General features: G+C 40.0%; 1 protein-coding gene across 1 annotated transcript; it reads left to right on the top strand.

The window, feature by feature from the left end:
- Nucleotides 1-110: 110 nt before the first annotated feature.
- SLC46A3 (solute carrier family 46, member 3) lies at nt 111-9,928 on the top strand. The gene is made up of 5 exons (XM_010005640.1): nt 111-302; nt 4,274-5,147; nt 5,567-5,650; nt 7,070-7,226; nt 9,631-9,928. Exons 1-5 carry the CDS (start codon nt 111-113, stop codon nt 9,716-9,718), a joined length of 1,395 nt encoding a protein of 464 aa, XP_010003942.1. The 3' UTR covers nt 9,719-9,928.
- The last annotated feature ends 2,490 nt before the right edge of the window (nt 9,929-12,418 follow it).

Raw genomic sequence — 12,418 nt, 5'->3', positions numbered from 1 at the left:
TGGTCGGTGCGGGCTCCCGGGCCGCGGCTGCCTGGGCGGAGCGGGGCGGCAGGGCCTGCCTTTCCCATGGTGACTGCGTTCTGGTACAGGATTGAACCCCAAGTCCAGAAATGAAGAAGGTTCTGTGCGTGGAGCCCGTTATTTTCATCTACATGTTCGCAGCCTCCTTGACCAGCCCGCTGGCACAGCAGTTCGTGTACCGGCGGCTGTGGGAGCAGGAGTACAACTCCACCTTCGTGAATGACAGCCGCGTTTCGCGCTGCGAGCTCAATGCAAGCAGCCAGTCTTACATCAAGCAGAAGGTAAGACGGGGGTGAGGCCCACGGCTGTAAATAAACTCGCAGCCTGTCTTGCTGTCTCAGCTTAAATTCCTTGTATATAACCTTACTTAACCTCTTATCCATAGAACACCAGTAGGTTGGTACAATGCTGTCGCTTTACTGTCTTGCTGCTCTGGTGTTGCCACTGTGGGTAGCTGTAGGGCTTTAAAGGCAAAGAAGTGTCTCTGGGAAGATGCTGAGATAAATTAGTAGTTTCACAGGAGCTGAAATTAATCTAAGAGGATTGGGCCCAAATTGGCATTGGCCCGACTTTTCCAGGGTACCACTGGAGGCTTCTCCTTACAGTAACCTTTGTACATGTGTTTACGAGCCATATCTTGTCCCTGTGACTTCTGGTGTTCTTTGTAGCTGTGGAATAAGTTTAGCAAATGCCCTGTAATTTTCAGGAACAAGATCTAATTTAGAATACATTTATATCAGAGGAATTATGAGAATGGAGAATGGGTGAGATTAAAAAAAAATAATTTGTAATTTTAAGATGTGGGGGAAAAAATAACTAATCTTTGCACAGTCACATAAAAATGATGATTTACCATTCAGAGTGCTAGTTTGCCTTGTTGAAATACAAAGATGACAGCATCCCATAGTCACATTTTTAGCACTTTTTTATAGTTCAGCATGCTGGATAGCTAGTTATTGAATGGAATCTCTTCCCTTGTACTTCCAGTGCAATTTTAATGCTACTCTTAAGCAGACCTAACTATGGGTTGTCAGGAAAAAAGATGATGATACTCCTTTTTTCTCTCCACTTTTCCTCCCCCTGTTGCTGCACCCCATGCATTTATCTCACAAGTCCACATTTAAGGTTATGGTTTGGATTTGATGGAGGCATGGATTCAGCAGAAAGCTCATCTCCTTTTTTGAGTGCATTGCTTTGTGAGTGTTGTTTTTTTCTGAAGCAGTGCACTGCCCTGACACGCTGCAGCCACGTGATTGCTCTGTCTAACGGGGATGGCAGAGGGAACACATTTCCAGAAGAGTTACAGCAGAACCATCCTTGGCAACAACAGCTGGCAGTTAGGTTGGATTAAGTGGAACATGAAACCATTGTAGGGTCAGAAAAGTAGATGACTTGGACTGTAAATTGCACAGGAGAAAGAGTTACAGAAACAGTCATTCCCCTGTGCTGCTGAAAAAGGGCACTTGAAAATTTTTGCTCACGTGCTCAGACTTGAATTTCTGGTCTGTGTCAGAGATTCTCTGTGAATCGCTGTGTGGGCACAAGACTGAACACCTGAGCTTGTCTACTTCATCTGTCCTCTATGAAATAATTTTTAAATGGTACGTGCTTCCACTGAAGCTGATAAAATAAATAATTCATTATTTTTAGTAGTAGGTTCTTCCTCTTGTGACAGGCCTGGTCTTAGTAGAAAGCATGCGAAAGCAAAAAGGTCAACAGAATTGCAGTCCAGTGTTCCTTCTGGGCTGAGCCATCAGCTGAGGAAGATAATGTATGCCACCCATTGGAATTAATTTGGAGATAATAGACAAGTATTGTCCAAGTGATGTTTGTACATTAGTGCCCCAAGTGTTTTCTGTGGTATTTGCTCCCTGTTTGGTGCTGTGTGTGGGCATTTTGTCACAGTGTCGTGTCAATGGAAGGAGCAACTATAAGAAAACCATACGTGGTGCATACACTTCTAGTCACAGAGGCCCTCAAGAAACATACATTTCACAAACCTTTCTGCACTTTGCATTGCTACAAACTCCCCACATTCAACCTGATTTTCAACTTGTGATCACCTGTGGTTCAGGATATAAGACTTCATGTTTCTTCTTGCAAAATACTGAAGCAGAGTGCCTCATTTCAGGACTAAAATTCCAGTTTAGACAGCATCACTGACTGATGCAGTGGTGAATCCACATATTACAGGGTTCTTGGCAGGAAGGATACAAAGCATAATTACCTTGATATTTGAGAACATGGATCCTTCAAGACTGTAGCTGAATAATGGCCAATAGAACTTGTTTCTCTTTCCTGCCAAATTTCCATTCCCTCTATTTCAGTGATTGCCAGCCGGGCATGAGTTTTTGAAAAATTATGGTCTTGTCTGGATGTTTCCTCTGCATTTCTGATACCACAGTTGTTACCATAGTCTAAAAATGTAAAATGCTCAAAACACACATTAATTTCAGTGGAACCCAGTCTCTGCTAAGCAATAATCTTGCATATAGGGAAAAGAGTAGATCCATTAACACAGGGTGACTACAATGCCAGACATGTGGACAGGATTTCATGAATCCTAAGGCAGTCAGACACCATAAGAGAAGAGAGTAAAAGACTCCTAAGAGATGGGGGTCTTGGGAGCTTTCCTCGAGGCCCTCAGGATCAGTTGGACTTTCCTTCTGCAGTAAAACCTGGCATCTTGTAAACAAATGAAGACATTGAACTAGAAACTGAGTCTTTGCTTCTACATACAAATACGAATTTCTAAAGCATTCAGCAGCTTTTAAAATTGCCTGAAGTATATTCCTGGAAATTCTAGGTATTTTTAATCTTTTTGGATGCTTCTCCGTGGGAATTATGTTAGCTATAGAGAAAAAACCTGAAACACAGAATATAGATATCTTGAATACAGGTTGAGAATGGCTTGGGAAGACGTACATGGCTGTACTACTAATTGAAGAGTGCAGCCCCTGCCCAAGTCAGTCTGATACCTCAGATAACTTGAAGAAAATTTTCAGGGTGACTTTACTCTCTGCATCTAAAAGTTTATCTTTCAGAGCGTAAAGGGTTTTTGCTAATGAAGTTACTTCATTTTTCCCCCTGCTCTTCTGTCTGATCATGTGGTTGTCTTTGAAAGGACTGTTGCAGCTGCTGGCTGACAGGCCTGCGTGGATATATTAAAAGCAAGATCTACATGAGTTTGCTGAGCAACTCTTAGCAGCTGGTTTTGTTACTAGCTTTTCTGGAGTTCTTTTTTCTACAGCCATTTCGTGTTGTGTTAACTGGTCATTTTTTAGCTACATTTGATTTTGTAGTTCTGTTACAAAGAACTCAGATTTTTTTCCCATGCTGGGTGTTTACTGTTTATTGTCATAGTGTGAGCCACTGTTCCTTATGTGAATACCTGCTATAGCCTGGCTATAGAGAGATCACTGATTTGGACAGTTTCTGAACTCAGAGCTTTCCAGTGTTTTAAAAATTAGTTAGTTCACATATCTGTGAGTCAGTATAATGCTGTGTTTCACATTTGTGGTGGTGGTTGTTATTATTGTTATTATTACCATTGTACATGGGGGTGCTTGAACAAATCCTGATCTGTTTACTTGCGCTATGGGCTAGTCAGTGAATTGTTTCCTTGTAACCCTCTCAGTAGGATTATTGGGAAAGAAAAATGATCTGTGAGTAGGGAGCATAGGGTGTGTTCATCACTCAAAGACTGTTTTACTGCAGATTTCTGAGGTATTAAAATAGGCACAGTGTCCTTATGCCATACCCTGTACTGAAGGAGGTACTTACAGTATAAGCACCAGCTCTTGTAAATGCATGTTCAAATGAATTGTTCTCTTGTCTACGTTGAAGCTTCTCTGTCAAGAGTACTAGTAAGACTGTCTTGTAAGAATTAAGTTTTGACTTAAAAGGTAACAAGGGATGTTTGAGGAATATTGAAAGTAAAATTACAAAGTGGGAGTCTTTGAATATGTAATTCCTTTGTTTTAGTGATTACTGTAATATAATGCATTCTTATAAGCATACAGTAATGTACTCTATCATACTATAGCATAAGATATTACCATGTCCTACAATCTTATAAAATTATATTGTATATATTATGTTTATAATAATACCATTTCTAATTTATAAACAAGTACTGTGCTATAAATTATATTGCATGCTAATCACTATGCAAGTGCAATATTACACATATATTAATTTTTTTTTACAAGATATTATTGTATTTATGACTATTTTTCTTTTCTCTTTGCAGGAAGTTCAGGAAAAAGTCTCTCTTTTTACTATGCAGTTAGATTTAACTGGGTCAGTTCCCAGCCTTATAGTTGCCTTTGTCATTGTAGCTAATGGAGATCACCAGGGACGCAAAAGGTCTTTAGTTTTACCATCAATAGGAGCTTTGATTTCTAGTATTTCCCTCACTGTAATATCATATTTTTCCTTGTCACTCTCTGTTCTGTTTGTGGTTGCATTTATTACTGGACTGTTTGGGAGTATGGCAACTTTCCTTGGAGGAGGCTTTGCTTTTATAGCCGATGTGTGTCATGATGAGAAGCAGAAGACAACACGAATAGCTGTGCTGGATTTGATTTTTGGAGTTGTGTCTGGATTGGCAGGACTGTCATCTGGCTACTTTCTAAGAGGAATAGGATTTACATGGACATTTGTGACAGCATCTCTGCTTCATGTCGTTAATATTATCTATATTATATTTCTTCTGGAAGATATAGTAGGCGCATCTGAGTTCCAGCACCAAGGACCAGTATCTTATAAAGAACTTCTGAGAAAGACATTTTCTGGAGTGTACATGCTTTTTAAAACTGCCCCTTGTAAAAAGAGAATTTTAATAATTGTGTTACTTTTTACATTTATGACTTATTTTTTTACTATGATTGGTGGGACTTCACTTTTTACACTGTACGAACTGGATGAGCCACTCTGCTGGAATGAAGTGTACATTGGATATGGAGCAGCTGCGTTCACTTCTGTCTCTTTGACCAGCTTTTTAGGAGTTTATTTATTTTCTAAATGTCTCAAAGACATTTATATTGTCTTTATCGGGATATTTTCTTATATTGGAGGAATGGTCATGGCTGCCTTTGCCAAAACTACCCTGCTCATGTTTTTAGGTGAGTTCAGAATCAGTTGTTCCATGGTCAACACTATATATGAAAATACTGCTGTGTTATCTGTAGTGAGTGCAGTTGGTAAATATTGGACATACCATCTTGAAAGGGTCATAGAGAGGTAAAATATACAAGGTTGGGTCAAGCTGATTTAGGATTTAATTAAAAGATGAAGTGTGTTGACAGAGAACAGAATTACTTGCTTATTACTTGGTTTTAGTGCCAAACAGATATATTTGACTTATTAATTTATCTGCACATGGATAGTGTCTCCATGCACTTCTAGTTTGACTTTTCTATTGCCTTTTACTGTTTGGGGAACTGAACATTCAGAACTATATGGCTAATTAATTTGCAATATATTTGTAAAATCCTGGATTTTTATTACTTCAGTGTCTCATGACTGATTTGTTGCTTTACAGTAAGAGTGCCATCTTTGCTCTGCTTTATGCCTATTCCTGTTCTCCGGTCCATGCTGTCAAAAGTGGTTCTCCCTGGTGAACAGGGTGAGTAGAATTTGTTTCAAACAGCACGATAATACAGTATTTCAGAACAGAGATGCACCAAGATTACCTTTAAACAAACAGATGTATTGGTATTTTAAGATTACCTTTATAGTTCTGTATAATATGGCCCTGTGTCATGATATTAATGGCTTTTGATTCTTAATTTAATATAAAAAAAATTGTGTTTAAAAACTACTGCAAGTTTCAACTTTGAAAGGAGATACTGTTCTAAGAATAATTGCCATGGTGAACTTGAAGCAGAGGAGCACTCAATATTTACATAGATGTGATTTCACAAGTACTTTTTACATTCACAAGATTTGGACATACAGATAAAGAGATATACCTGTTATTTAGTCAGTGTCACACTTAATTTAGAAAGTAAGCAGTAGGTGGCCAACCTTCAAAGCACTTGGAAACAATCAAGGACTTGAATCCTGAGCCATGTGCCCAGCTTCATGGCTGCCTGTGGCTACTTAAATCCATCCCAGAAGCTAGAACATATTATTTCCCAAAGCACTTTCTATGTGGAACACAGAAAAAAACCATCAGGCATCAAAATATGCTTCTTGTATCCCATATTTTGCTTTAACCAGATTTTTGGGAGCATACATGTTCTAGAAGCATTCATCTGAGTTACTTTGTTTTATTTTTTAAAAGACATATACACTAGAACAAGGATCTCTTTATACTGAGCTATGCTAACATACTCCTCTGTTTTTATAGTTTATTGGCATTCTTCAGGGCCTTGGCTACTTGAGTAGTTTCATGCAGGAATCAGATTGCCTCTTGTCACGCTCTTATGCTTACCTATTGTGAGTTTGTTTCTGGTCTCATGAGTGCAGCTGGGGAAAATGTGCTCTGACACTGATGGGATAGACTGCCACCCCAGTGGGCAGCTCAGTGAAAAAAAAGGTTGCTTCTTTCCTTTAAAAAATGAAAAGGAGATGGTTAGGTGCTAAACAGGCAGCCTTTGTGGGATCAGAGCCTTTTCTGCATATGTGGGTGAAGACTGGAGAGGAAGAAAAATGTAAGGGAAGGGTGAGAATTGAGAGGAGTATTGAAAAGGGTAAAGAGTGCAGATGTGCAGAACATGGTTAGTGAGGTTGAACAGTTTGAACTTCATGTGATAGGCAGATCCAACAAAGTAGGTATGATGATAAAATAGTAGCCCAGAGTAGTAGTTTCTATGAGCAAAATATTGTGGGGTTTTTTTATTTAAAAAACAATTCATTTGTAGGAGATCCCATGGAAGATGTTTTCATAGTAAAGACATAAGATACTCAGGTGCTTATTACACACATACTTACTAAAATAGAGTAGATAGGTCTTTTAAAACATGTTTAAAAACTGTAATGCTTTGAGATGGTTTTGATTTTATTTTGTTCTGTTTGTAATCCATGCATTTGGTTTTGGCAGGAGCTGTGTTTGCCTGTATTGCCTGTTTAGAAGTTGTGACTGGCACAATTTCACTTTCAGTGTTTAACGTTCTCTATGCAGCTACTGTTGCATGGTTTTCAGGCTTTAGCTTCCTCCTATCAGCAGGCCTTTGTGCAATTCCACTGGCTGCCCTGTGGTAAGTACAGATCAGGAGGGTGCTTCTGACTGCTTTTACTGGTAATTTCTGTTTTGACAAGAGTTTAAGCAGAATTATTTAGCACAGTAGCTCTCAAGCTTTGGTATTTTCTAGTGTGCTGAGCTTATTTCGTGTGTAGCCTTCCCTCCAGCTTCCACCCAGTTCAGGAACTGCTTTATATCTAGCAAGCCTATGGAAAGTACAGGGTGCTGCTAGGAGCAGGACTGAGCTGAAATGAGGGGACATGGCAATGCCTTCCCCAGGGTGATTGGATATGAGAGAGGGAGCCCAGGCTCTGGTGAGGCTTCTGACCAGTCTCTGAGAGGAGAGGGTCTGCAGGTGCCAGTAGCTGTAGTTTCTTGTTTTTCCTCTAAACAACTACTCCACTACACCTTGCTGGAATTTTTCCATCATCAGCCCTGATCCAGCAACCTTCCTTCAGCTCTGTGCTGTGAACTTGTCACCTAATTTCACACCCTGGCTGTACTGCTAGTGTGATGCATCAACCCTTGACTGTGTGTCCGTGCCTTCCCTTGGCTTGAGACATTTAGATGTCTCCCTGAAGACAGCTCTTGACAAAGAACAAAAGTAAGAAATTACTTGAAAGGTTTGAGCTTAGTTTTGCAGTCTGAGCTCTTCTAGATGCTAAGAGGATTGTAAACATGACCTTGTGAATTTAATGGAACATTAGTGTCTCAGATATCTCACCCTTTGAATAACCTTTCTCGTAAAACCTTTCAGTTGAGTGTGTCATGCAATGTTACTATTTGAGAGCAGATTGTTGTTCCATTCTGTAATAAATTAGGCATAGTAGTTTATTATTTATCACAGAATCATAATAATTAGATCATATAATGGTTTGGGTTGGAAGGGACTTTAAAGATCATCTAGTTTCACGGCCTTTGTGCAATTCCACTGGCTGCCCTGTGGTAAGTACAGATCAGGAGGGTGCTTCTGACTGCTTTTACTGGTAATTTCTGTTTTGACAAGAGTTTAAGCAGAATTATTTAGCACAGTAGCTCTCAAGCTTTGGTATTTTCTAGTGTGCTGAGCTTATTTCGTGTGTAGCCTTCCCTCCAGCTTCCACCCAGTTCAGGAACTGCTTTATATCTAGCAAGCCTATGGAAAGTACAGGGTGCTGCTAGGAGCAGGACTGAGCTGAAATGAGGGGACATGGCAATGCCTTCCCCAGGGTGATTGGATATGAGAGAGGGAGCCCAGGCTCTGGTGAGGCTTCTGACCAGTCTCTGAGAGGAGAGGGTCTGCAGGTGCCAGTAGCTGTAGTTTCTTGTTTTTCCTCTAAACAACTACTCCACTACACCTTGCTGGAATTTTTCCATCATCAGCCCTGATCCAGCAACCTTCCTTCAGCTCTGTGCTGTGAACTTGTCACCTAATTTCACACCCTGGCTGTACTGCTAGTGTGATGCATCAACCCTTGACTGTGTGTCCGTGCCTTCCCTTGGCTTGAGACATTTAGATGTCTCCCTGAAGACAGCTCTTGACAAAGAACAAAAGTAAGAAATTACTTGAAAGGTTTGAGCTTAGTTTTGCAGTCTGAGCTCTTCTAGATGCTAAGAGGATTGTAAACATGACCTTGTGAATTTAATGGAACATTAGTGTCTCAGATATCTCACCCTTTGAATAACCTTTCTCGTAAAACCTTTCAGTTGAGTGTGTCATGCAATGTTACTATTTGAGAGCAGATTGTTGTTCCATTCTGTAATAAATTAGGCATAGTAGTTTATTATTTATCACAGAATCATAATAATTAGATCATATAATGGTTTGGGTTGGAAGGGACTTTAAAGATCATCTAGTTTCACCCCCCTGCCATTGGCAGGGACACCTCCTTCTAGACCATGTTGCTCAAAGCCCCATCCAGTTTGGCCTTGGACACTTCCAGAGAAGGGCAGCCACAACTTCCCTGGGCAACCTGTTCCAGTGTCTCACCACCCTCACACTAAAGAATTTCTTCCTAATGTCTAACCTAAGTCTTCCCTCTTCCAGTTTAAAGCCATTACCTTTTGTCCTCTCACTACAAGCCCTTGTAAAAAGTCCCTCCCCACCTTTCCTGTAGCCCCTTCAGGTACTGGAAGGCCACTATAAGGGCTTCCAGAACCCTTCTCTTCTCCAGGCTGAACAACCCCAACTCTCCCAGCCTGTCTTCATGGGAGAGATGCTCCAGCCCCCTGATCATCTTTGTGGCCTTATTAAAAGCAGCAGTATTGATGTTGTGCAGTAAGGGCAAGTAGCATCATTGCTTTTGTTTACTAAGATAACGTCAACAGCTTTTTGCTACAGAAGATGGCTATAATAGAACTATTAAGTGTATTTGTTCATGCTGAACCAGCATGATATACTTAATTATCTCAGCTAAATATATTTTATCTGTGTCTTACAGCTGGCTTCTGTGCACAAGCTGGAATGGGGAGGACTTGGCTCTGCTTGTACCTGAAGAAGTATCCAGCATAGAGAGCATTGATAGTTGAACAAAGGATTCACCTACCTGGGTTTTCTAATCTGAAATGCAGTGGCAGAGACCATTATGTCATGCAGACATAGAGATAACACAAGAGTTGCAGATGCAATCTCAAAATGGCCCTACAGCAATAAGCACTAATGTGGTAGCACTCTTTATCCAGTCTCTGAGCACTTGAATAAAGCTAGCTCTTACACTTAATTATGCAAGTAGGGTGGCAATGGAGAAAAAAAAATAAGGTAGGATGATACTCTCTTTCCACTTACCCTTTCTCAAGTCTGAGAATGTCAGCTGTGGATTGTGATACATCTTGTATCATTTTAAGTGGGGTGACAGAGATAAGCTTATCAACTAAGAGGGTGCTGACAATTCTGCTGAAGCCAGTGGAGCTCATGCCAGCTGAGGATGTGTGCATCTTAAAAGGCTTGTTTTAATGGCAAAGCTCTCAAACTTGTCTAAATTTACTAAATTAAAAGGTACTTTTTTCAGAAAGCAAACAAACTGGAGGCAGTACTTGCACGTGCTGTAAGTAGACTTACTGCTCTGCTGTTACCAGAGTGTTTGTGCAAGTGTAATGTATGATGTATGGACCTTGCCTGTGACTTAGTTCTTAAATTGGATTTTCACACAGAACCCTCATACTTGGAAAATTTCCAGCTTGAAGAATGTGCAGTTAGGCCTGTGCCTATATTCTGCAGAAACCATATTGCACATTTATTTTTATCATTTTCCATGTGTTAGAGACTGCAAACAGACATCTCTATTTTTGTCCCACATATCTTTCTTGTTTTCTAGTTAAGTTGTCTGTACTTCAGTTCAAACGTTTCTTCTAGCGAAAGGCTGTGATACAGGGGATCTTTGATTATTATTTTAACAACCCTGAAATGAGGTGGCCAAATCTGAATAATGCATCTAATCATCTTTTAATGTATGCAGCATGATTTATGAGCACTTGAACAGCATTTCTCATCTTCAGAGCACTCCACAAATGCTATTAAGGATCTCCTTTCATAATAGATGTTACCTTCCCTGTTGCACAGAGAGAAAAATCAGAAGAGAGGACAAGTGACTTGCCCAGGGTCACAAAACCTGCAGTTTCAGCATTGACTTTTCACCTTCTCACTTGAGATCTATAAGTAGGAATTATCCAGAGTATTAGCTTCTGGATGCACAGCAGAAGTGTAAATATAACACCATGTTAAGGACCACTCCCATGTGTTTTTTTCAGAGAGAGCTGGACAGCTAATACTGTTCTGATCCCTGAAAGTACAGGTGGGTTATATACAACTCTATTCCCCCAAAACAGGTTAGGTAGAGAAATCAAAATAGCATAAAGTGGTTGACATTCTTAGAAGGAAAACTCTAAGATAGGAACTATGATGAGGGAACTGACTTGACATGCACACAGCATGGGATAAAAATGACACAGCATATACTGCAGAATTAATTATCTGCTTGCAGCCATTAATACCCATCACATGAGCAAAGTACTCTTCAGAGCTTCTCAGTGGTACTCTGCCAAAAAAATTAGTACCACACCATAGTACTCTTGTAGTTCCTTTTTGTTTGGCTGACACCAGTATTTCTAAGCTGTTACACTTGTGTACTGATCACTGAGAAGTTTGGAAGAAGGTTCATGTAAGGTAAAGGAGAGTTTACTCTAGGAGACTCATTGGTGAAAAGAGTGCAGTTTATCCAGGACACTGGAAGGAATATTTACACAGCTAATAACTACAGCCAGCTCTTACACTTCTGTCCTGAACTACCAAGGCTGATATTGGCAAGTAAAGATTATTAGCTTTTCCTAGTTAGTTTAGACACTGGCCAGTAAATAAAACTACTTAACTCTCTTCCCTTGAGGTGCCCAAGTTGCTCCCAACTTGTTGGAGAAGCAGGCTGAGTTTTACAATAATCAGTGGGTCCAAAACATAATGAGTACTTTTAGAGAGATTAAGAAAACACCGATGTAAAGGATTTCAGCACAAAGATCACATTGTTGTCCTTGCCTCTTCATTATGCAGTTATGTAAGGCTTTTGGAAATTAACTGTTTCACACAAAACTGCCTGGAAATAGTAAAGCAAACTAAGAACGGGTGTGTGCCTTCACTTCTTTTCAATGTGCACCTCTGCTAGCAGTCAGAAGGCAGCAACAAAGCAAGTCTGTTCCACAGGGGCCTTGTGTCAGTCCAAATGAGAACAAGTACATACACATCAGGAATGGCTTTGTTATGGTCCGATCTTGCTGTACAAAGTACCTGCTGCTTACAAAGTGATTCTGGTAGATGCAGCATTTAGAACTGGCTGTAAGTTCAGGTCAAAAGACATGAAAGATGTGAACTATATTTTTCAAGTGCCTAGCATGGTGCAGGCTGAGGAAACCAGGCACTAATGCACTTCGGATTATTAAATCAAAATCTTCTAAGTTTATAATAGTTATATTTGTATATAAATGCAAACTATTTTGACATAAATTAATAATGAAGTTTGTTGTTTTAAGCTCTATGTTGCATTTGAAGTTCTTGTATTGTTTTTTGACAAATGGCCAATGGGATGACTGGTGGAGGAATGTTTATGTAAACAGAAGCAGCAGCACTATGGTATTATGTATTTTTTGTGGTCATAACAAACAAACAGCAGTGCAGGGAGATGTGCCTTTGCCTCCTTCCTGTACCTGGGGAGAAGAAAAGATGCTGCCCAGAACATCAGCACC

Source organism: Chaetura pelagica, unplaced genomic scaffold (assembly GCF_000747805.2).
Source record: "Chaetura pelagica isolate M959 unplaced genomic scaffold, ChaPel_1.0 scaffold269, whole genome shotgun sequence".
Lineage (NCBI taxonomy): Eukaryota > Metazoa > Chordata > Aves > Apodiformes > Apodidae > Chaetura > Chaetura pelagica.
This window is presented reverse-complemented; position numbering and strand designations above follow the sequence as displayed.